This window comes from Martes martes (genome assembly GCF_963455335.1).
Source record: "Martes martes genome assembly, chromosome: 7".
Lineage (NCBI taxonomy): Eukaryota > Metazoa > Chordata > Mammalia > Carnivora > Mustelidae > Martes > Martes martes.
Genome location: NC_137894.1, coordinates 131,783,835 through 131,809,973, shown reverse-complemented (window position 1 = coordinate 131,809,973; position 26,139 = coordinate 131,783,835). Strand labels below are relative to the sequence as shown.

Sequence of the window (26,139 nt, the reverse complement as noted above, 5' to 3'; positions counted from 1 at the left end):
ATTTATTTATTTGAGGCAGGGGAGGCGTAGAGGGGGTGAGATAGAGAGAGAATCTTAAGCAGACCTCAGGCTGAGTGCAGAGCCCAATGCGGGGCTCGATCTCACAATCCTGAGATCGCAACCGGAGCCAAAACCAAGAGTCAGACGCTTAACTGGCTGTGCCACCCAGGCACCCCTAATTCACTTTTAAAACGTGTTTTTTCCTCAATGCTCAGGAGAGCCAAACTCCAGGGTAGGAGGGCATATTTTCCCGGCAGCACGTGTGGACACATCCCCTCACCTCTCTGAGCCTCAGTTTCTTCATACTAAAGCGAGGTCAACCGTCCCCGCCGCTCAAGGTTACGGTAAGGACTTACAGAGACAATGCACGGAACGGGCTCGGCACCACGCTCCGCACGCCGTAAGCGCCGTGAGCAGGCGTTATCACCGCGATCCGAAAAAACTGGGAACAAAAGACAAGCACTGGCAAGGCTGTAGAGAAACTGGAACACTTGGACGCTGCTGGTGAGAATGCAAAATGGTGCAGCTGCTCTGGAAAACAGTACGAAGGTGCCTCAAAAAAACTAAAAATAGGATTGCCACAGGCTCCAGCAATCCCACTTCTGGGTATTTGTCCAAAAGAATGGAAATCAGGATCTCAAAGAAATATTAGCACTCCCAGGTTCGTGGCAGCACTATTCGCAATAGCCAAGATGTGGAAACAACCTAACTGTCCGTTAACAGATGCACTGATGACGAAAATTTGGTAGATCCGTACAACGGAATATTTCTCATCTTTTAAAAAGAAGGAATCCTTCAATATGCAACAGCATGAATGAATCTCGAGGACGTTGTGCTGAATGAAATAAGCCAGTCCCAGCAAAGCCAATACTGCGTGACTCTACTTTCATGAGTAGCCAACCTCGTGGCATCCGAGGGGGCAGTGGTGGTTGCCGGAGGCTGGCGGAGAAGGGGCTTAGGAAATCACTAAGCAATGGGCAGAAGGTTTCAGTCGAGGAAGATGAATAAGCCCTACACATCTTCTGCCCAGCACTGTGCCTGTATTCAGCAATATCTATCGTACACTAAAAATGTATTAAGAAGGTAGGTGTTAAGTATTCTTTCTACACTAAAATAAACTTATTTTTTTTTTTAATTTTTAAAGAAAAAACTGGGAATGGGCAGCTGGATGGCTCCGCTAGTTAAGTGTCTGCCTTCGGCTCAGGTCATGATCCTGGGGACCCAGGATGGAGCCCTGCTCCGCGGAGAGCTTGCTTCTCCCTCTCCCTCTGCCCCTCCCCGCTGCTTGCACTCTCTCACTCTCGCAATTAAATTTTTAAAATCTTAAAAAAAAAAAAAAAAAAAAGGAAGAAAAAAGAAAAAAACTGGGAAAGAAAAAAAAAAAAACCCTCCACAACTCACTTCCATTGTGCCCGGGGAAAGGGGTAAATGGGGGCTTTGCTCCACTCTACATGGCTGCTGCTTAGAGACACAATGTTCTCCCTTTCTCCCACCTGAAAATCATCCCCGCACCCCGCCACCATCCTCACACCTATGATGCTACTTGAACAAAGACAATGGCAAAGTGGGTCTGATCCAGAGTCAGTCCCAGTGATGCTAATAGAAAATTCAGGGCTGGGAGCGGTTGGAGAGAGATGAGATAAACATTTAGAATGATTTTTAAAACATCCCAGTAGCCCAACCCAAGGATTGCTTTCGTATGTCTGTCTCCAGTTATCATCCCACCTCTAAAAGGGGGCTAATGATACTGTTAGGATTTAAAGCTATTAAGTAAATTAAGGCCAAGTGCTGGATTGCTGAGCTTTATATGGGACTGCTGAGTTTTAGATCAATGCTTGGAAAAAAACAGGAAAGGAAAATTTCTAAAGAGACCAACTAAAACAGTGCAGCAAGCCTATGGCAGTTGGCTTGGAGAATTCCTGAAGACTCTAGAACTTCCGGATGCCAAAAGCAGGGAACAATAAAAAGGCTAGAAGCCTTCAAATTTGAATGAAGTAGACCAGTCACTCTGAAAATTCAGAAGGAATTCCCCTGAGGAGCTCGCAAAAAAAAAAAATGCAGGTTCCTGAGCCTGCTCCCCGTGGTTCTGATGCAGGAGGTCCAGTATGAGGCCCAGGAATCACGTTTTAATAAGCATCTCGGTTCTCTCTGTGCAGACGGCCCAGGTCCACACTTTGACAAACACCGACAGCCTTCCCCACAAAGTCATACTCAGTTGCTCTGTGGATAAGGAACACTTTTCTTTGGCAAGAGGTTGAAGCAGAAGAACCAGAATTTTACTCCTGAAGCTTGGTACACATTAAGGATAATTAACAGGGATTGGTTACTTGCTGGAAAATGAAGTATTCATGTACACACATACCACAGACTGGGTAAAAAAATAAATTATGTTCAGATGATTTAGTATTTCTCTGAGATGGAATAAATTCGATGGCTGAGTGAAAGGCAACAGGCAAACTATCTATCACCTGAAGTTAGCAGCTAAGATAATATTTCAACCACCCATCCTGAAAGGGATGCTTGGACCAAGAACATAATAGGACAACTACATTTAGGAATACAAACCAAGAAGGGTTAAACATAATCGCACCTGAAAGATAGCTATTACTACTCCACATATAAACCCAGGAAGAGGTGGCGGGGTACAAGGTGGCCTAATATTTTCATAAAGAACTCCGGAGATGGAGTGGGGATTATGCAAATCAAACCATAGACAACACAACAATGGCAGGGACTGTAAATCTGCAGAGGATGAAATTCAACTACGGGGCAATGTCTTTAAATTTGCCTTTATTGAATCTTATATATTGAAGTCACATATTATTGTATCTCTTTATTGAGACTCGATAGGGCTAAATGCAGAGTGATTTACGGAAGAGAGAATAATCAAATGCGTGAAGTAGAAAAGAGCACGCACCTGGCGAGGCATGGGGTCAGGACAGGCCCGGCATGGGAGGTCGTGGGCATGGTGCACAGGGCAATGGGGGCGGCCAAGTACTTCTGTTCTCTATACATGCCGGCTGTTATTAAGAGCCGATGTGTAAAATAAACAGGGAAGTGTGTCTGTTACTCTCTGAGCTACTTGGCCTTGGTGTTACTTCCAGTGGGAGTGCCGAACTTAAATGTAAACCTGGAAGGGAATTTAGAGCGGGCCATCACAGAGGTTATGGGATGTGGCCCTAGATAATAAACCAAGAATACAAGGGGATGTGAAAAGCACCCCCAGAATAGGCAAAATACTCAATGTGCCTATTTTTGGGGAAACGATGTGCAAAAGATAAGGGGGCAAAAGACAAAATCTGCTAAAATGGAAAATTTAGCTCCTATTAAGGGAAAACAATCATTCAGAGCACAGTTGGAATCATGAAAGAAAGGGTAGTTTATGGTAACACCATCCCTGGGGACACTCAAGGAGGTGACCGGACACCTCTCTACTTAGGATCCATTAGAGATTATTAAAAGCACTCCTTGCTCAGTTCGGGGGTGGAGGGTGGGCCTCACGACCTCTGCAAAGGTCATCCCTATCCCAAAGGATCACGTGTCTGAAGGGCACCAGATAAAAATAAAGTCTATTCATCACCAAGCTGCCACACAATTCCCTACGAGAGCCAGGAGAGAGAAAGGCAATCTACGGTAGACCATGGTCCCCCAAGGGAGGAGAAGGGAGGCAGCGGCTGTGTGGGCAGAGCCAAGGAATCGGCCACTGAGACTTCCAGAAAGCCAACATCAGGCCTTTGTATAGCCCTCCCGAGCATCAAGGGGTAAACAGAAGGAGGAAGAGACTGCGGGGAAGGGGACAGAAAAAGAGCGAATGGCCCTGGGAGCTCCTAATCACAGTGACAGGAGTTGGGGGAAGGAAGGACGTGAGCACTCGTTGCAGAAAGAGGGGGGCCGGGCAAGAGAGGGACACCCACAGAGGGTGCTCCGTGGAAGCAACAGGTGAGGAGGAGGACGGCAGAAAAAGGAGTGAAGAGAGGAACTGAGAGGTGGGTGAAGAAGGACGTGTCAGGGGTGTCTGGGAATTTAGGGGCTTATGGGCTGCGAATCCCATGAAAACTGAAGAGACAGAGCAAAAAAGTAACCCCGCGGGCTATGGGGCAGAAGATCAGATCACAAAAATGAAGCCATGTAAAAGAGAAATCCAATGGCGGTGCCCCAGTCCCAAAGCAGCTGTCGGCACGCTTGGGGGCTGGGCAGCTCCAGCCAGACACAGCTGGAAAGTCTGCTCTGCGGGGGTCAGAAGGACCCTTCCCAGTCCGGGATCAGTCCCCAGAGGGCTCCCGTGCTAGGGCTTCAGTGCAGCTGAACAAAACAGAGGCCCTTCCGGGAGGCAAGACTCAGGCCAAAGCAGGGACCTCTTGACTTCGCCAAGAGACACCAGCCCCCGTGCCCTATCTCCTCCCGGTCCTGGAACAAAACCGCTGTGGGACGGAGCTGTTACCTGCAAGAGTTGTCTCGTGAGTGCCATCGGTACGGTGTATTAAGCAGCCAAATGGGGGTCATGGAGTTTGAGTTCTTCTAGCAAAATGTTCTCCAACCAGCTGTCACCCCACCGGGCACAGAGCAACTTTTTGAAATCGAAAGAGGCCAGTGAAGAGGGAGGAAAGGAGTACCACCCCCGATGTGCTCCCTGAGCCCCATCTCCCCATCTGCCCTCCGCTTCCACAGCGAATGCGGACACCGCCAGATGCCGGCGGAAGGAAGCACCGAGCCACAGCCCTGCCTGAGCCACCTCGCTGCCCTTCTCCCGTGGCCCAGCTCTGCGTCCTCGGAGCAGAAAAGACAGGAGGGGAAGATGGTCAGGGAGTGTGGTTTCTAGGGCAGTCCCTGCTGTGGAACGAGCAGATGGCGCCCCATACAGTGAGCGATATCTAGGGCAAGGATTTTAAACCCACCGCCCAACGCTCGGGTAGGTGAGAAAGACAACAGTGTTCAGGCCGACAGCAATCCCTGCTCCCTGCCCCAGCTCCGTCCGCACCCCCTAAACCAGGACCAGCCAGTCCTTGCCCAAGAGGTGCCTCTGAAGCAGGCAAGAAAGGCCGGAGATGGACCGTGGGCCATTGATTAAGCTAAGTCGTCGTCCGAGGAAGATTCGTAACTTGCCCTACCTGGGACAGGAGAGAGAGAAGGAGATGAAAGCGAAACATGAAAAGCCAAAAGAATCAAGTACCTTTGTAGGGGGAGTTTGAGTTATGCTTTTGTTTGTAACTCTCTGAAACAGAGAAAGAAACAGAGGATGAATCTGAGAGAGAGAGAGAGAGAGAGAGCGAGCGCTCGCCAGAAGAAGCTGCCAGAGACAGGAGGCCGGCGCCCCTGGCTGGCTTCTCCCTCATGCACAAACACCTGGGTGGGCGAAGCCTTGGCAACAAGAGGTTTGGCAACAAGCCTTTGCAGAGGCGGCAGACTTGCGAGCTGGGGGCAGGCCCAAGAGGGGGAGCCAGCGAGGCTGAGGCTGGGGGCACGACAGCCAGGGAAGCGCAGGGAAGGGGGTGCTGGGGGCAGAGGCAGGGTCAGGAAGGCGGCCTGGGCCGTACTTACTGTCACAGACGTAAGGTTTGTCATGGTCTTCCTGAGAGGCAGCGTCGTGCCTCCTCCTGCCACCTGCCGAGCCACGGGCCTGGGGAGACAAGGAACGGGGATGCCTGTTATGGTGATGCTCACTACGGCTCCTGAGCACGTACTCTGTGAGGCCCCGAGCACTTCACCTACATCTCTTCCTCTGGTCTTCCTCACAGCCTTTGAAGCAATACCAACCCCATTTTACAGGTCTGGAAACTGAGGCCCAGAGAGGTCAGGGAACTTGCTCCAGAGCACTCAGCGACTCACCCACGTCATCTCATGAAATGCTCACAACTCCAAGAGAGGTACTACTTTTCTCCCCATTTTATAGATCGGGAGACTGAGGCAACCCCAGGTTAAGTAGCTCGCCCAGGGTCCCTCCGCTATGAAGTGCGGAGCCAGGACGTAAACTCACAACAGCCTGGACTGCAAAGCCTACATCTTCCCCATCCCTGTTCTCTGTGGTTGCCACAGGGACCTCCTCCTCCCGCTGCCTGGCCTTCTAGCTTTATCGGCCCCACGTGGAGATGCCCACCCTGCTCCCCTCAGCTGACCGGATGATGGCGGCCTGGAGCAGGGAGGGTGACTGCAGTCATCACCCCGGGCTCTCGCCCCAGGCTCACACAGTCCTCTTCAAGTCTCTCAGGGGCCAGCCAGGCCTGGAATCCAGCCCGGGCATGGCTGCGAGCTCTCCTCACCCCTCTCCCCTGCCCCTCCTGGGGGTGAGCGTCAGCCGAGGCCTCCCGGTGTGACCTGCCTCAGGCCTCTGGCCAGTAACAAAGGCCTTGACACCTCCCAGTCTCCTGGGGCCCGGATTCCTGATCCCACCACCCTGCGGGCATCTCCAGAAAGAGCCAGCCCAGCCTGGGGTGGGGGTGGGAAGAGTTCCACCTCCAAGGGTGGAGGAGAGCAGCCAGAGAGGGTGCTGGCAGCGCGGCAGCCCCGGGACAGCGGCTGCAAGAACGCGGCAAGGTTTATTTTTAAACCTTTGTAAGTCCCACACGGTCACGTGGGTAGCACCCCGGCCGCCTCCAGGTCATTCTCTGGTAATGAGTAGCAGTAAACTCCCAACCAGGGAAAGGGCCTGCTGAGGGCTTTGAGGACAGAGAAGGTGCCGCAGCAGATGAGAAATAAAACATGGCAGCCACCCGGGGTGCAGGGGAAACGGGGCAGTCCCAGGGGCTGGGCCTGGACAAGTGGCCCTGGGGACCTCAGTGCCAAAAGGCCTGTGATGTTCACACACACGCACACACACACACTCACTCACTTGCGGGGGATTTCACAGCGGAAAGGCCTGTACCCCAGGCCTGCGACGTTCACACGCTCTCACAAAACACGCACTCTTCACAATCAACACCACCTGCCAAGCTACCACCTCCGCCACCTCCTCAGCTCATCTCGCTCCAAAACAAATTACAAAATTCCACCTCCCTGCTTCCCTCCCTCCCACCGCTTTGCCTCTCTGCCTCCCCAGCCCCCACCCAAGCCGGTCGCCCCCAGCAGCCTCCCCCCACCCCGGCCCTCATTACTCAGAGATGACCTGCAGGGGGAGCTGTGAGGTGCTGCGGTCACCCCGGGGGCACAGACAGGCCTCTCCGCCTGCCTACCACCGCGACGACGACAACGACCACGACAGGGAGGGTGGTCACACTCAGCTGCACCCCCCCACGCCCCCATGGTGAAGCCAGGGACAGCTTGACGTGCGCAGCCCGCAGCCCTGTCACAGCCGCCTGCAGCAGGTGAAAGCAAGTCAAGCAGAATGACGAGCCAACAGCAGACGCGGGGAAGGGGCTCTGAGACTAAAAATACCACCTGGGCCAAGAGGAGGGGAAGCGCGCACTCGTTGGGGAGCCGCCACCGGAAAGGGAAGGACTCCCCCGCTGAGAGCCAGGGCTGGATTTCACCCCGCAGGACAGACCAGCACTGTGGCTTCCACACTCTCCCTGCACCTTGGTTTCCTCAACTGCAAAATGGGCACACGCAAGGGAATCGCTCAAACTTGGAAACTCAGAATCCCACTGGTTTGCTCAGATGTCACCTCCCCCGAGAAGCCCTCCCTGACCAACCTAGATCCATTCATATAGCCTCTCCATCATTCTCTTTCCCCTGCCTGGCTGTATGTTTAGTCCCAACACTTAGTTATACAGGTTGTTGCTGTACTTGTTGATCTTCTGTCTCCCCAATAAGGGCTGGAAAACGTCTACTTGGGCCACACTATATTCAGAACCTGGTACGGGGCCTGCCACTTAAGACACTTTTATTAAGCCTGGGCTGAATCCGTTGGTCCATCAGTCGGTCAGCGAGTCGGCCATCTTTGGTTCTCCTTCATTCTTTATATCAAAATGCTGTTGTTTCTTCCTTCAAAGGCCATCTTAGACTTTGCATTTCCCTTCTGTTCCACATTTTAATCCAGGAGCACATCCACTAACGCTGAGTGGCTCAAAGAACCCACCAGCTGGGGTTCTACCTCTGCACCGGCCTTCCCAGTCCACCCTGGGACTCCCAGATCAGTTAGGGTCACTCATTCATTCATTGCCATCTAACACCCACTGACACACCCAACGGCAACCTAGTGCCAGTCTCATCAGGTTCCCCTCGTGCTCATGTATGATCCCTGCCACTGACCAGCCTCTCCTCTGCCACCCACAGTGCTCCATGGTTTAGCCCCACTAACATTCCACTCCTGTGAGAACTTTCCTCCTGCCAGACCAAGGAGTAAAAAGAACATCAGCTTTAAAGTCAGACAGGCATGGGTTTAAACACCAGGCATGTGTCTGTAAACAAGTTACTTCTCTAGGTTTTCATTTTCTCAGCTGTAAAATGGGCACAGCAACACCTTTAGTGCAGAGTTGCTGAGAGGGTTCAAGCTAAGAGTGTGTGAAACCACAGGGGACAGAGCCACATCCACAGGAAGTGCTTGATAAATTACGTCCCCTTCTTGCCCAAGCTGATCTCTTCTCTCTCCTCTGAACTTTTATTGCATTTGGTTAGTGCACAGGCAGAAGCCTGCTGTTTTCTAATTGTATCATGGTCATTCGCATTTTCTCCTCAATTTAATCCCAAAGTCCTTAAGAGCGAAGACGGCATTTCACATTTTGGTATGAACACCCAACACTTAGATCGATGTTGGGCACATAGCATCCCAAGCTCTCTTACATGTATTAGGTCAGTTCATTCCTACCAGACACCGTGAGTTACAGAAAGTAATACTATTCCCATCGGCACCTGATGAGACCAGCTCTAAGCTTTATGACTCATCCACAGTCACAGAGTCAGTAGAAGGAGCACAGCCTAGGTATCCAGAATCTATTTTGCAAAACTTTGAAGCTGACTGTCCAAAAGGAACCAGTCCTCCCTCTCTGAGAATTGTCCATCCCACTCCACTCCTCCCCACACCACCTCCCATTCAGACACTGGTAAGCCTTGATTAAGACAGCCTTGATTGTACCACGTGGCCCGGCCCCACTGGCCTCAGTTGATTGGCTGGCTCAAAAGTGGTCACATGACCTAAGCTGGGCCAATCAGATTCCACCTCCAAAGCACCTGGCGTTGGGGCAATGACTGCAGTGAACACAGGCACGTGAACTGGGAGCCCATCAATGCGGGAGCTATGGAGCCAAGGACACAGAGAAGCAGGAAACACAGTCTTCTGACAGAAAAACAAAGAAGGAAGAAGCAGGGGCCACAAACGGCCTAGGTTCTTTCCCAGTCCTCTAAGTCTCTGCCATTTTCTTGCCCTTCCTGAGAGTTGAAACTTCAAAAATTGTACATATTTGGGGCAATAACCCAGCCGCTTTTCAAATACTCCCCGCTTTTGCTGAAGTGTGGAGTTCCTTGCAATTAAAAGACCCTTGACTCGGGCTCCCGGAGCTAGCTCCTCTACGGGAGCTGTTCTCAAGTAACGGCTCACAAGGGGGTCTGCCTCACAGCACTTGAATAGTCCGAGAATGTTCCTCGAAACTTTATACTCTCGTTCTCTCACAAGTGCACCGTGGCATTTTCCAGAGGCTCCCTGACATGATGATGTCCTCACTCTGTGTGCTGGTGTATTCTGAAGAGCAACATTTTCTTCTGCTTGAATTTCTAATACGGTAAGTATCACTAGTTATAACCCACCAGAACAATAGCTTTCAGGGGGGCTCTCAGTAATTTTTAAGTAAAGAATTCCTGAGACAAAAAAAAAAAAAAAAAAAACGAGAACCATAGCTTCCTATCCTTGCTATTTATTTATTTATGTGGGGTTTTAAAAATATTTTATTTAATATTTATTTAATAATATTTACTAATTATTTAATATTATAATTATATATTATATTATATAAATATTATAATTAATTGATTACAATTAATATTAATAAATATTAATGAATATTTATTTATTTATTTGAGAGAGAGAGCATGAATGGGGAGGAGAGGGAGAACGTATTCCCTGCCGAGCAGGGAGCTGGATGCAGGGCTCAATCCCAGGACCCTAGGATCATGACCTGAGCCGAAGGCAGACACTCAACAGACTGAGCCACCCAAGCGCCCACCCCCATCCTTGCTATTTAAAATGTGGCCCTCAGACCAGCAGTGCGGGCATCACCTGGGAGCTTGTTAACCAGACAAACTCTCAGTGCCCCCCCCACCCCCAGACCCACTGCATCCGAATTTGCACTTTAACAAAATCACCACGAGCTTCTCATGCACCTTAGTTTGAGAAGCATGGGACTGCACCACAGCACATCAATAAACAGTTCCTGATTGATTGATTGACTGATTGATAATGTTCACATGGATGACTTCCAGGGATTTCATGAATTTTAAAGAGCTTGGATTCCTTGGGCTAAAGTTAGCATAGATGCAATTATTAATTGTTGGGTCTGATCGTCAGAACTCCAAGTGTTGTTCCCTTTGCACCCTCTGAGCAATGTCTAGACTTTATTAAGCACTCAGAATTGGCTGGGTATTAGTACTCCCATTTTCCTGATGAAAAACTGAGGCCCAGAGTATTGCTATAATTTGATCAAGAAGATGAGGTTATATAATTTACCCAAAGTCTAGTAAATAGTGGAGCTGGGATTTGAACTCATGGTTCAAACAGGGCAGAGGCTGTTCTTGGAATCACTACCTCACCCTGACTTCCTTAATGAGTGCACAAAGCACCTAGGGGTCTTGTCAAAGTGAAAACTCTAATTTGGTCCATCTCAGGTGGAGTCCAGGGTCCTGTGTGTCTGATAACCCCCCAAGTGGTCCTGAGGCTGAAGTCCAGGGACCACACATTGAGGTTCCACCTATCAGTCCGGACAACAGAAACGCTCTCCGGGAACCAGCCGCAGCCTGAATATACCACTTAAAATCGTAGCTTAACTGAGGCTATGGGTGAAGCAGCCTCACACCTATATTCAGCAGGTCTGCTCACGCCCTTCTAGGTCATCCCATGGCTCCCACCATGGGTGACATGTCCACAGTGTCCCTACCCAACATAGAGCCATTCAGCTGGCTCTTGGCCAACATCAGATGGGCCCTGAGCTAGGCGAAGCCCCATCCAGCTCCCTCACTGTGATCAGGCCTTCTCTCCACTCCCAGAAAGTTGAAACAGAACTTTTCTTTCTTTCCTAACACTCAGTCATTCATTCGACAAGCTGTTCTTTAGTCCCATGATGGGCACTGGGCCAGGCATGACTCCATGACAAAAGCACAGACCTGTGTTCGAATCCTGACTTCTTCTTTACTAGGTTAGATGACCTTGAGCAAGTTCCATAATCTGTCTGGGAGTAATAATCCCAGAATCTGGGAATGAAACAAGAAGTGCTGGCCAATAGAGACATAATGTGAACCACACACATCATTTTAAATTTTCTAGTAGCCACATTTTTTAAAAAGAGTAAAAAGAGAAACAGGTACAATGGATGTTAATAATATCATCTATTCAACCCAATGTATTCAAACTATTATCATTTCAATATATAATCAATATAAAAAATATTAATGAGCTGCTTTGCATTCTTTTCATACTAAGTGTTTGAAATCTGGTGTGTATTTTACCTTTACAGCACATTGTAATTTGAACTGGCAATATTTTAAGTGCTCAGTCACCACATGTCCCTATGAGGAACAGGGGAGAAATCAAGAGTGCAGGACAAAGTACATAGTCATCACCCTCGATGTGTAGCTCTTGTTGTAAAGAGCCCCAGCACATGGCCTGGTGGCCAGGAAGCACATTGAGCGAGTACCACTGCCATGTTCTTATAGGGGAGACACCCAGCTCATACCCATGCTCTGCCGAGATCAATCATCTAGATCTAGGATGGGAGTGGAGAAGATGTGAAGAGGACCATTGTCCACAATCTACCCTAGTAACTTTGGTTTGGGCTGAGGGACGGGATGGAAGCAGGCCTGGTGGCACACAGCTCTTGGAGTTCACACAAGGTCCAGAAATTCTAAAACCTCCTCTAAGGATGGAATTAGATATTCACTATTTTGTGGCCTGCAATGAAGTCATGAGTCTGGGCATTATCACTGGTTGCTGAAACAGCTAGATGAGAACTTGATGGGGAAACTTCTAGGGCGAGATCAGGCTGACAACACCTGAATCCACTGATCCATTCCCCAGCCCCACCCCAGCCCTGAGAGCAGAACAGCTGGACAACACATACCTCGTGATGTGATACATGATACAGTAAGAGGCACAGGAAGGGTCCTTGTGCCCCCCCAAAAGAATTTACACCCATATTCAAATAGTCTGAGCCTAATCAAGTTTCCAGAAAATAAAGAGGATACATTAAATACCACCCATCCACCAAATCTAGAATGTGGGGAATTCTGCAAGAAAAACCACCCAACTTCTTCAACAAATAAATAGCATGGAGAAAAAAATATGTGTGTGCATGGGGCGGGGGCGGGGGGTAGAGCAGGGAAGAGGTATGTCTCGAATAAAAGAGGCTTAAGTTTCAAACAAGCCAACTGTAAAAAGGCATTTTTGAGAAAATCCAAGGAAATCATCAGGGACTAGAGCATAGATATTAGAAGTGTCGTTGTTTTTATTGGGTATAATAGCGCTATTTGTTAGAGAAATACATTAAGGTATGTGCAGGTTAAATGATAAAATGTCTAGGACTTCCTTTCAGATATTCTCCCAAAAATCGAATATACGAACCAACAAAAAGTGGGAGTAAAGAACAAATAAAACAAGATCATAGCTGAAGCTGCTTGGCCACTAGAGAAGGCATCCAACATCAGAGGGCTGCCCTGCCCGGCCTGAGAAATGCCAGCCCCTGCCAACAAGCCAGAGCAGCCGAGCTCAATGTGGGCAGCACTGGACCGCTGCTTACACCAGCCACCTGGGAATCTGCTTATAATACAGCTTTCTGAACCCTAACCTCAACCTCCTAAATCAGGACTTCTGGGAGCGGGTCCTGGGAATCTGCATTTCGATAGGCTCTCCTGGTGACTCTGATGGATACTGAAGCCCAAGAAGCACAAGAATTGGGAGGCAGACCACGATTGGCCTTGGACCCCAACCCGCAGGGCACCCATGGATAAGAGGGTTAAGGGTCCTGCCTACAGCCTAAAGGGGCCAGAAGGCCTAATCCTAATTCTCTAGACAGCAAGCAAGTTTACCCCAGAGGTCTGTCTCCACCTCATTATTATTTATTGTCAAATGTCCTTGCAGACCCCTGAGGGTGACCACCAAAAGCCCCTTGGGCTTGAACACGAGGAACCTGGAGGAGCAACCCGCATGCCTGAGAGCACCACCGCTCAGCCTTGGGTCCCTCCCCTCAAGCACCGCTCCCATAAGTTGTATACCTTCCACCACAGATTTCCCCCCGGGCCAGCCCCAGGCTTCTGGCCTCCTCTTGCCACATCCGGGGCCCCACACCAAAAGCCCATCCCCCACCCACTTGGAAACCATTAGCCTCGGCGGCCACGCTCTCCCAGAGTGATCCTACTCTCCACCTAGTGAAGAACACCCCAAAGCAGGTGATTCCAGGGCAGCCCCAGGGACAGGAAAATGCAGCCTTCTTTTAAGACCAAGTCATGGGTACAGCAGTCACATTCTCCCCTTCCTCCACCCTCCCCGGACCCCCACCCCAACCCTCCCAGGACCCTCACTGTCCCCTCAGGACACCTTCTCTCTCCTCTTCTCCCTCTGGCCAGCTCTAAACTCTTACAGGCTCTTAGAGGCTCCCACCTGGGGTGGGTTCCTCCTCTCTGTGTATTCAAGGGAGACCATGGGTATGAGAGGATATGCACTGGGACTTTGGGTCTGGGGACAAACTGTTCTCCGGGCCTCCGCCTCCCTTAACTCTTCCCTCCCTCATGGCGTCCCCAGCTTACCCGTCCTCTGGTCCTGTTCTTGCGCTTGGGGATATCCTCTTCTAAATCTTCTTCTTCATTTCCTTCTTCTACATTTTCATCATTTTCCAAAACCCTCTGAAATGACAAGAAAATGAACAGAGGGGTTGAGAAATAAAATGCAAAGGAGGAAGCCATCAGAGGGTAAAGTGAGGGAGGGCCAGGAGGTCTGTTTTGTGGCTGTGCTCCAACAAGGTGAAGATGCTGCCATTGCTGGGGAAGTTGGGCCTCCAAAAGGCCGCCCAGAGTCCAAGCTCTTGGCCATAACAAGTCTCTCAAACCCCTGGGCCCCTTCCAGCCTGGTCCTCCCAGAACACTGACTTTTTTCAACTCTTTTTACCCAGAAAGCATTTTCTAAAAAGAGTATACTCTGGTAGGGGCATTTTTCTACACGGACCCAAGATGTTTTTCAAAACTTACTTTTTTAAATATAATGTTCCTTTGGTTCCTAAATATGAAAATACATTCCTCCTTTCTCTGCCATTCTGGGACCCTGCCCTATTTGATGAAAACAAGTAACTTCCTGTTCATCTGACCAGAATTTGACATTAATGTGTTGTTCTTACTCATCCACTTTTTTTTTTTAAGTTTTTATTTATTTATTTGACAGACAGAGATCACAAGTAGGCAGAGAGGCAGAGGGGGAAGCAGGCTCCCCACCGAGCAGAGAGCCCGATGTGGGGCTCGATCCCAGGACCCCGGGATCATGACCTGAGCCGAAGGCAGAGGCTTTAACCCACTGAGCCACCCAGGCGCCCCCACTGTTTGTTTTTTTTTTTAAAGAAAATGGATTTTCATTTATAGCACATTACTTGTAATGAAGCTTAAAGTTCATGAATTTAATTATCTCTCTCCAACAGATCTGTGATTCACACAGCAGCAGAGAATCCAATTTCCACTTTACAGGTGAATAAACTGAGGCTAAAAACAGTTTTAATTGCCCAAGGTCATACAGTGAAGCCATGGCCAAAGCAAAGTCAGATTCATCAGCTCAGAGTCTCCTGGTCGTTTCTCAGCCATGTGTCTGAAGATTGAAGGTGTATTATGTAGACCCTTTCTGTAGGAACCCGAACACTTCACTCCCTTTGTAGGGAGTGGAGGGCAGGTAAGTTGTGTGTCTCTAGGTTTAAGGGCAGAATGAAAGATAGTGGCAGAGGACCCAGCTCCCCAGACTGAAAGTGGGATAAGGAGAAAGGGCATGGAGCTCACTGGACTCCATGTCACGAGCCCTAGAAACCTCTTTATGGACTCACTGTGCAACCTTGGGTGAGTCATCACCTCTTCATGCCTCAGTTTCCCCAATTATAAAATAGGAATTCATTCATTCATTTGATCAACAAACCCTTGTTTAGTGCTGATTATATGGCAGGCACTGTGCTAGACAAGCCACGGAATAACTACAGTCGGTGCCCTAAAAGGATTCTACAGTATAGTGAAGGGAGGACAGATTTAAACAACATCCACAACCACATCGTTACAACTGCCATAAACACAATGACAGGCAAGTACAAGCTGCTACAAGAGGCTATTAGAGGGAATTTTACCTAATCTGAGCATCAGGAAAGGCTTACCTGAGGAAGTGACCTAAGTGAGTTGAGATATAAAGGATGAGCAGAGACTAGCCTTGGGAATGAAGACCAAGGGCAGGGAGAAAGGAAAAGTGTTTCAGGCAGAGGGAACAGCATGAACAAGCTCCCTGAGGCAGGAAAAGAAACATGGCTTGTCCATGTTGCAGAAAGAGGTCAGGGCGACTAGAGCTCAGTGATTCAGGAGAGCTTGGCATAAGAAGAGTCTAGAAAGGAGGGCAGGCACCATATTATACAGGATAACAGCATCAGCATCCACCCCTGTGATGGCAAGACAATGACACAAACTATGAAAAGGCTTAGAGGCAGCACACACTTTACAGACACATGGAATCATCATCACTGCTCCATTGGCCTCCCAGACAATGCCTCCAGCCTGTCCTCCAAGTAGGAAGCCCAGGGATGAGTTTCTAGGGAACTTCTTCCACGGCCTTCTCATCAGAGTTCGCTCCCAGCCACAGGTGTCAGAGCACTGCTGATTACAAATCCTCACACAGAGCTCAAAACAGGTCTTGTAAATATTCCTCTGGCTTCTCTACTAGGCTTACTTGGGAAGCCATCAGCTGACGGCACGCGGGGTCTCTGGGCCCACTGCAGCCATCTAACAGAAGCAGTGCTGTCTATGAGACATGCCCTCTGGCCCACAGCAAGGAAAAGTTGGTCCAGGTCCCCATCAGGACTCCTAGGCTGTCTGCATCTTGGCTTTCTGAACCATAGGTGGGAACACAAGTGGAAGGCAAGAGGATGACAAGTCGAACACTCGGCAGACTTCGGTGAAAAGATGTGGTATAAATATGAGGTGTTGTTGTTATGACTGTTGTGGCTGTTCAAACAGCTGTCTTGCCAACTTCTGGGTCTTGAAGTCATTTAATCATGGTGAGTTCCAAGGACCTCGAATTTAAGCTTCATGGCCTCTGGCGTGCCGTACAATCTGACTCCACCCTCATTTTTTGTCATGCAGATATTTTTGACCTGCCAGCTGAACCCCAGGTTGGAAGTGAAACCTGGTGAAGGTGACTGAGCTAGTCTCCAGCACTGCCCACCACATTGCCTCAATGTCCAGAAGTAAATGGACTTCTCCCTCCCTTTCCTGTTGGTCTCCCTGCATCTTGAGAACCCCTAGTCTGTGCCCCAGACCTCTGATGTGACAGCAGCCATTCCAGTGTGTTTGCATTTCCTGCGACGATGTGACCTGGACACCCAAAAGCCTCTCTACATAACCAGGGAGGAGCCAGGAGTTCCTAACAAACAAAGCGTGCCTTCAGGGCTCAGGAAGCAGAGGGGGCATCCTGTGCAGAGGAGTCAAGGGCAGAGGTCCAACTAAGATGCAGCTGAACCCCCACTAACATATTTGCATTCCCTGTCCAAGGACATTATCTGGAAAATAAACACATTTTAAAATAACTTTTCTCCCTGTTACTCTAAACAGTCTTCACAGTGATGATAACAATTGTTTGTGGTTGTGTTAAAAAAGATGAAGGAATGCCTTTAAAAGACTCCATTATCTCCAGCCTGGAACGCTGCAAAAACCTCTTAACTGATTTCCCTCCTTCTTCCACAGCCCTGCGTCCAGTCCCTTTTCCAGGCAGCAGCCAGGGGGATCTTGGGGAAACATGAATTCGCTGCCCTCGTTAAAATGGCTTCCTTCAGGGGCGTCTGGGTGGCTCAGTGGGTTAAAGCCTCTGCCTTTGGCTCAGATCATGATCTCAGGGTCCTGGGTGGGATTGAGCCCCGCATCGGGCTCTCTGCTCAGCGGGGAGCCTGCTTCCCCCTCTCTCTCTGCCTGCCTCTCTGCCTACTTTTGATCTCTCTCTGTCAAATAAATAATAAAATAAAATCTTTTAAAAAATAATAAATAAATATATATATATATAAAATGGCTTCCTTCTTCATTTCCACGAAATCAAGTGCCTCCTCCATGTCCTGAGAGGCCGGAGTCGTCAGACACGGCCCAACCCTCCCACTCCATCCTAGGCCCTTCTCTCCCTGGCACCCCGGCACTCTGCTCTGGCCACATGAACCTTCTGTCTTTCTTTTTTTCCTTTTTCTTTTCATTTATCTAGGTGTAATACACCTGCAATATTACATCAGTTTCAGGTGAACAACACAGTGATTTGACATTTGTAGGCACTGCGAAATGGTCATTACAAGTGAGGCTAGTTGCCATCTGTCACCCTACAAAATTAATATAATGCTACCGACTACATTCTGCATAATCCCCTTCACCCACTTCACACCCTCCCAACCCCCCTCCTCTCTGACAACGACCAATCTGTTCTCTGTATCTGTAAGTCTGGGTTTGGTTTTGTTTTTTAGATTCTATAAATAAGTGAAGTCATGTGGTATTTGTCTTTCTCTGATTTATTTCACTTAATATCATGTCCTTAGGGCCATCCATGTTGTCACAAATGGTAAGACTTCATCCTTTTTGATGGCTAAGTAGTATTCCGTTGTGTATATGTACCACATCTTCTTTATCCATCCATCAGCGGACGTTTAGATCATTTCCATGTCTTAGCTACTGTAAATAATGCTGCATCAACATAAGGGTGCATGCATCTTTTTGAACTAGTGTTTCCATTTTCTTCAGATACATACCTGGAAGTGGAATTGTGGGTCATATGATGGTTCTATACCATCATACTTTTCCATATTTTTCCATAGTTGCTACACCAGTTTACATTCCTACCACCAGTGCATCAGGGTTTCCTTTCCTCCACATGCTCACCAACACTTATTGTTTTTTGTCTTTTGATAATAACCATCCTGACAGGTGTGGGCTGATTTCACTGTGGTTTGATTTGCTTCTCCTTGATGCTGAGTGATGTTGAGCATCTTTTCATGTGCCCGTTGGCCATCTGCATGTCTTCTTTGGGAAAAAAAATGTCTGTTCAGGTCCTCTGCCCATTTTGTGATTGAATTTTGGAGGGTTTTTGTTATTGAGTTGTATGAGTTCTGCATCTTCTGTCTGTTCTTTCAAAATTATAAGCTCAGACCTATCTCAAGGCCTTCAAGCGTACTGTTCCTCTGCCCAGAAATCTGCTCCCCATATTCTCGATTTGCTTGCTCCTTCTCATCCCTTAGGACTGAGGTTAAATCCCTTATCTCACTTAGGACACTACCTAGAATCTGTCCCTCCTCTTATACTGAATCTTCACACTCTGTTCTTTTCATGGTCATTTATCCTGAAATGCATTTATTTCCTTTGTGTACTTGTCTTCTGTCTGTCATTACTAGAATATAAATATGAACAGTAGGGACTGCTCTCTCTTGGTTTCTCTGTCCCCCCCAGAACCTAGCATAGTACCTGCTCAGAGGAGACACTCAATAAACTTTGGTTGAATGAATGAATGAAAAATGAACAAATATAACCCATTTACTACATACGTACTTTATTTTTATAACCAAAGTTGATAAGAACACATAAACTCATCTGGCTTATGGTCCTGATTTCCGCTTCTAGCACGGTAGATGGTAGACCGATGCTCTGCTCATGCTCTCCTCATCTATTCACATCAGGGAGGATGGGGATGGTGATGATTCCATAGCAATGGCCCACAGATTAGCCCGACACTGCCTGAGAGGACCTTGAACCCACCAGCTTGAAAGCATAAGAGGCTATCTGTCACTAGAGTGTCAGGGTTTCTGGGCAATGGTTCTGCTCCATCCACTGATTCAGTGAAATTATACTAACTACACAACACAGATGTGATATGCCTTAACTTCAAAGGCCTGAAAATTCCAAAAACTGGGGAAAGGTGGGAGGAATGTGAATAGGGAAAAAAAAAAAAAACCAAAGAAGAAAATGAGTCACCCTAAATGCCAGTGACAAGAAGAATCCCTCTGGCTGTGGGACCATCAAGAAAGGTGGCATTGGGGCTGAGCCTGACCAATGGGTGAATTTGTACATGTAGAATAGACGGAAAGATTCCCCAAGTAAAGGACACGACATGACCACAGGAACAGAGGAGAGAAGGAAGACTGCAGACAGGGGGAGCACAGAAGTGGAAGAAAATAAGCCTGAAAACTAGCTTAGGAGCAGAGAGAGGAGGCCCAAAAAGACCACAATCACCATTTTGGATTTACCCAGTAGGATACAAGCGTTTCAGCTAAGTTTTTTAAACAAGGGATGGGCACAAGCAGAGCTTTCTTTCAGGATGAAAGATCAGCTAGCAAAGTAGGACATGTCGGAGAAGGGACAGGTTGACCCCTGGGGCGACTCTCAGGAATCTGTTCACTCGTACATCCCCCCGACAGATACTTACTGTGCACCTACCAAGCGCTAGGCACTGTTTGTCTGCTTCAGGTATATTAGTGAACAAGACAATCATCCCACCCTTGAGTTTACATGCCATTGGAAGAAAACAGAAAATACCCAATAACATTATAAATCAGCAAATTACAAAGTATGGTGGATAGTGATCAAAGCTATGGGGACAAAGAAAAAGCAAAGGAAAGCAGAGTTAGGGGATCGGGAGATCTGGAGGTCAGGGAGGGCACGGGATGCGGTAGTACCCACAGGGTCGGGTCAGCTTCGCAGAGAGGAAGAGACACAGATTGAAGAAGGTGAGGGTGAGGCCCCAGCTGATGCCTGGGCTGAGGAACCTGCAGGCAGAGGAGACAGGCCGAGCAAAACCCTGAGGCAACAGAGGGCCTGGTGTGTTCTAGAAGGAGCAAAATGAGGTCAGTGTGCCGGCAGCAGAAACGAGCAAGGGAGAGGCCCAGACACCGAGTCGGAGAGGTAAGAGCGCCTTGACTTGTATTCGGGGAGAACGGGAGCCTGTGCCCGGTTTAGGGCACGGGAAAAACAGGATCCCACTTCGGGTTAAAGGGCTCCCTCTCAGCCACCAGCAGGGGCACCGCTTAGAAAGCTGTTGCAGCCGTTCAGACAGGAGATGACAGCGGCCAGGAACCGGGGCAGTCGTGGGGGCACATGGTGAGAGGAGCCTGTGCTCTGGCTGCGGGCACAGTGGGCTGGATTCCGATGCACCAGACGCTGGGTGCGACAGAAAGACGGGGGTGGCAGATGACTCCAAGGTGCATTAGGCACGTGGAGGTCATAGCGATTAAGGACCTTCAGGAGGGCTGTAGCCCTAAGGAGCAGAGGCAACCCACAGAGGCCGTGTTGTGACAGGGACAGGAATGGACGGCCCACCTGCACACAGGGATGGCAGGAGCGGAGGCCAGTTCTCGGCTCCTCCTGCATCTTTGTTGAGACTCGGCTCTGTGGGAGCAGGCAAGGCCCCAAGGGGACAACGGTGAGCACGACCGCATGGTCCCCGAGTCCTTGGAACTCACTGACCGGTGGCACTCAAGAGGCAAACCAGACGTGTAACTGCTATTACTTCAATTGTAACGTCAGTAAATGAATATGAAAACACTAAACATGACGTTGGATGTGCAATTAATAAATATGTAATATGCGGTAAGTATCACACAAAATATAAAGTATCATAAAATATACATTTAATATCAATGTAATTTTATTTTAATAATTGAATTGTATTTAATTATTAATACTATTGTTTTCTATTTATATTAATTAATATTACTACAATACTCCATGCCAACCATCGTATTCGACAACAGAGACTGAAGACGAAGGAATGAGAACCGGTCAGAGTGCACCACGGCGATCTTGGGTAGTGAGAGCCTGCACAGGACTGGGAAGAGTGGGCGGGAAACCCGCAGGGACAGGACCCACCGGCCCCGCCTGGAGTGTGACTCCTACACTGGCCTTGAAGGAGGAGAGGGCCGTGCTGAAAACTAGAGCTGAGGACAGGATGTGAGGACGGGGTGTGAGGAAGGCGGGGGCTCACAGGGGACAAGCTGGTGTAGACGACCCCGAGGTTTCAAGCCTGAATTCTGGACTGCCCGCTCCAGGGGTGAGGACTCCCGTCTGTTTTGCTCACCATCGTGTCCCCAGGACCTAGCCCAGCCCCTGGCATAGAGCAGGCTGGAAAGATATATTCTGAACGGCCACACGGGGACACCAAGAGAGGGGTGAGGGCTTGTTCTGGAGGCCGGGTTACGGGAGGAAGGCAGAGTGAGTCTGCCCACAGCCGGGCACCCGGCGGCCTGGGAGCAGGAGCTGCCTCCCGCCCGGGCCTCCAGGAAGCCCCTCACCCGCGCTCTGGACACGCCCCTCACGGCGGGCGCAGAAATACCTGTATTTCCTGCATGCTTTCCTCCTCTCTGGCATCCACCTTCTTCTCCACACCCTCGCCCCGCAGCAAGGCTTCCAGGGTGGTGCTTTCCGAGGTGAAGCCATCCTTCTTCAGGGGCAGCTCCACTTCTGCAAAATAAGGGCAGAGAAGCGGGGGTCAGGCCGTTAGAAGCAGAGGGGACAGGAGGACCAGGAGGGACAGGGGGTGGTCCCGGAGAGCACGCAGGAACCGGCACTGTGGGTAGGGCTAGAGGCAGCCTGTGCCCTCACCTCTGGGTGGAACGGGAACCCCGGAGCTGGGTCTGGCTTTCCCGTCTCCGATTTCCAGCCCCAAAGACAAATGGCAACCCTGTCCGTAGCCTCACAGCAGAGGAGGGCGAAGGGCACCAGACAGACACTGACTGTGAGCAAGACACTCAACCACCCCGGAGCCCTCTTCTGCATCCACAAAGTGAGGGCAACGATGGCCAGTACCCCCACAGGGCCATTTTGTGGGGCATAGATGTGCCCCTTCCGTGAAAGTACTTTGAAAATTCGACAGCAATACACCAACATTAGCCTCAAATCTTAGTGTTCTCTCCCTCTACCCCAGGTCTCGTCTGGCAACTCCATGACCTCCCCTCAGCCATGCTGCGTGTCCAGCTCCAGGTTGCTCCATGAAAAACTATTTCGACCTCAGAGAGGCTGTTCCCCTCAAGGGATACAAAGACCACCAAAGCCAAGGTCAGAGAATAGGGAGCACAGATGTCTAGCAGACCCCAGCTCCGTGGCTGGGAGCTGCAGCGCCTGCACAGCAGGGCACCTTTTCTGGAAAGGTCAGAGTCTGGCCGGCTACCTGGGGCTTGAGGTCATGGGGCCAGCTGAGTCCTGGCAGCCAGAGTCAGCCCTGTTTGAAAGAGACCAGAGAAAGAAGCTGAACTCCTTTCTCAAGATACCCCCCAAGCTCTTAACCCAAAAGGAGATTTTTTTTAAGATTTTATTTATTTGACAGAGAGAGACACAGCGAGAGAGGGAGCACAGGCAGGAGGAGTGAGAGAGGGAGCAGCCCGCTTCGCTCAGAGCAAGGAGCCAGATGTGGGGCTCGATCCCAGGACCCAGGGATCATGACCTGAGCCGAAGGCAGTTGCTTAAGGACTGAGCCACCCAGGCGCCCCAGGGATATTATTTTTGCTTTTGTTAAACTAAAAGCAGAAGCCTCAGGTACAGGGGATCCTGTTTTGATTTGCCAAGAAACATTCCTCTGATCTCTTCTCTGATCCTGTACCTCATACCCCCCCTTGGCAATTAGATGTGTGGCCCCTGTCCTGTTATCAGGTAAGATGAAGACAAGAATATGAGGGATTGGTGCCCTAGAAAGCAGCCCAGGGAAGGGAATGGCCCATGTGCGTGGGGGAGTTGAGAGTGGAGTGTAGGACTATTCACAACGGTATGTGCAGGAATGAGGGAACTACACGAAAAGGTGAAGCACCCCCGGGAGTTAGCAGTGGGGCGCCATTACCACCGCTCTTCCTGGAGGGACAGAGGGAGAGCATTTGCAAGAACCCGGAGGGATCTGTGGCTTGCAGCCTCAGTGAGCTCATGAAAGAGAGAACCAAGGAAAAGAGGTGCATGGCCCAAGCTCTCTTTTTCCACCCTTGTCTTCCTGCTCTGCCTTCCCATTGGCCAACCTCAACTAGACACCAGGGGGCAAGGCAGCCTCACTGACACAGTACACCAAGGTCAGCTTCCTGGGGCCCAAGCCAGGGCCCCAGGATGAAGAGTGGGTGGGGTGGGGGCAGGGGGAGAGGGCAGAAATGGAAATAACTGGCAAAATCAAACCCTGCTCTGCTGGGCTTCATTGTGACTCAAATGGAACTCTACCTACCCCTTCCGTCTCCCCAGAACCAGAGGCAGGCTGGCCAGTCCACAAGAAAGGGACACTAGGACATCTCATTAAAATGGAAGAAATCCACACCTACAAGTGACCAGCCCCCAGAAGAAGCCGGTGGGAAGGAGAAACAGTATCTAAAGTCACTCGAGAGACAACAAGGTCTTCGGCAAACCCAGGATCCCCCTCCATCCACCTCCATCAAGAAATACTACCACCAGGGGCGCCTGGGTGGCTCAGTGGGTTGGGCCTCTGCCTTCGGCTCAGGTCATGGTCTCAGGGTCCTGGAATCGAGCCCCGCATTGGGCTCTCTGCTCAGCAGGGAGCCTGCTTCCTCCTCTCTCTCTCTCTGCCTGCCTCTCTGCCTACTTGTGATCTCTGTCTGTCAAATAAATAAATAAAATTTTTAAAAAATTAAAAATAAAAGAAAAGAAATACTACCACCAAATCAACCAGCCCTGGAACTCATCCACACACATATTCATTCCACAAAGAACCACGGTGCTTCCTCTGGGCACCCAGGAGGTGTAGCAGATAAAGACAGTCCTGGCCTTTAGGGGGTTTACAGTCCAAAGAGACAGACATTAAACACTGCGTACAAAATTAATATGGAATGACAAATTGTCCTACGGGCGACGGAGGAAAACAACAGAGTGCGGTGTGAGGGGAGAATACAGCGGGGGGCTTGCTCTAGATCAGGGGGTCAGGGAAGACGCAGGTGATGAACTTCAGTTACGCTGAAGTTGAGTGTCGGGAAAATAGTGCACTGTCTGCCTTAACGAGTTCAGAGCATGGGACCCCAGAGCCTGTTCTGATGACATATCACTCTTTCTCCCAAGTCAAAAAAAAAAAAAAGGCTTCCAAACGTCTCTTATAAAACAATTAAAGCATGTTGCCTCATGTCCTGCCTTCAGTCAGAAGAGGACAGCTGGTCACCGTCCTCTTAACTTACAGTAATCATATATACCATATATTTTAAGTTCGCATCTTAGTATTCCCGGTAGCCTCTCAACACTAAAAAAATTCTATTTCCAGAATCACACAACATTTGAGAGCTGAAAAAAAGCCTTACAGATCATCGGCTTTAATCACCTCATTTTATAAATGAGGGATCCGAGGCTCAGAGAAGTTCCGTAATTCACAGAAAGCCACACAGCAGAACAAGAACACAGCCCAGTGATCTTTCCTAGATGCCATTAAGATCAGGATGGGGGCCCCACTTGATGCATCCTTATCAGCAGTTTGCAGGCCCAGGCTGAGCCCCAGCGGGCACTGATATGCTTGTGTCCACGCGGACGGCTCGGCACACACGAACCATTCAATATGCGGTAGCTGTTCCTAGCTGTGTGTTGCTTAATCCCCACCGTGACCCAAGAGGCGAGCACAGTTACTATCCCATTTCACAGATGAGGACACTGCAGCTTAGGGAGGTATGGAATTTGTTTAATATCACACAGCTGTTTGGGGGCAAAGCCCAGCCTTGACCCCAATCTGCCCCGCCAGCCCGTTCACATACTCTCTAGCTTGTACAGACATTGCTTTGTCTCTCTTTGGTTCTTCCTCAAAAAGTCCTTTCCCAAACCTTTGTGCATTTTCCACTGCACCCCAAACTCTCTCCATAGACCTCATATTTCAAGATAAAAGACAGTCCTTTACGGAGGCTGAGGGAGGTCTGTGTCGTGGTTCCGGGCTCTGCTATATATGAACATCCCATGTGGGGTTCACCCCTTCTGCAACAGTACTGACCCCCCCACGGAACTCTCCATCCACTGTGAACTTCCTCCTCCTCCTCCAACTCCCTCTTCCTCCTCTGCTCCATATTCCTCCATCCTGTTTTCCCGCAATTCATTCCACTCTCTGGGTCCTCTGGTCATTTCCCAGATGGGCACAGTAGAAGCACCAAGAAAGACAAAAGAACCAAATTAGGAAGAGTGAGATGGGCTCTCTCCAGGTAAAGGGCCAGAATGGACTTCCAGAAGCATCTAGAGTCCAACCCCTCAGGGAGGAAAGTGTAGCACAGAATGATAAGGAGCCCTTCTCAGGGTCACAGAGGAACTCCGTGGCATTATCCTTGCCTCGTTACCAAAATATCTGATGGGCTCATAGAAGTGCTGCTTCCAGATGGCCCTGGAGTCAAGCTCTAGTCCAGCCATGTATTGGTCAAAGGACCATTAGCCAAAGGGCTAGTTCCTTAGACGCCTGAGTCTCTGTTTCCCTACATCGTAACTGAGGATGGCCACAATATTTCATAATACTGATGGGAAAATGAAACAAGGTAATAAATACACTGCATAAAGAAACTGGATGACCCACAAAAAACCAGCACAGAAGCATGGAAACAGAGCGGAAAATGGAGTATATCAATTTCTGTTTGGGTTTTGGTTCTTCTCTTCAAAACTCCTAATTTGAAATTAGATCGAATATGTAAAGAGCCTGGCATGGTCCGAGTGCCCTATAAATGCTACCGTTTATTAGTGTGAAGTTAGAATAATTCTAATTTTAATGGTACAGCAGCATTGTCCAATAGAAACATCATGCAAGCCACTTACATAATTTTAAGCTTTCCAGCAGCCACATTTTGAAAAGAGCAACAGGTGCAATTAATTTTAATATATTTTTTCTAA

At 49.2% G+C, this 26,139-nt stretch overlaps 1 protein-coding gene across 3 annotated transcripts in view; it reads right to left on the bottom strand.

The window, feature by feature from the left end:
• DPF3 (double PHD fingers 3) overlaps nucleotides 1–26,139 on the bottom strand; it is a 256,883-nt gene that overhangs the window by 89,167 nt on the left and 141,577 nt on the right. For all 3 annotated transcript variants that reach the window (XR_013967128.1, XM_080808592.1, XM_080808593.1), the window contains exons 4-6: nucleotides 21,650–21,777; nucleotides 13,879–13,974; nucleotides 5,539–5,617 (exon numbers count right to left, since the gene is read on the bottom strand). Coding sequence is in view for 2 of the 3 variants with exons in the window: in XM_080808592.1 (XP_080664718.1) it covers nucleotides 5,539–5,617; nucleotides 13,879–13,974; nucleotides 21,650–21,777 (303 nt within the window). In the remaining variant the exon portion in view is untranslated. The remainder of the gene's footprint in view (nucleotides 1–5,538; nucleotides 5,618–13,878; nucleotides 13,975–21,649; nucleotides 21,778–26,139) is intronic.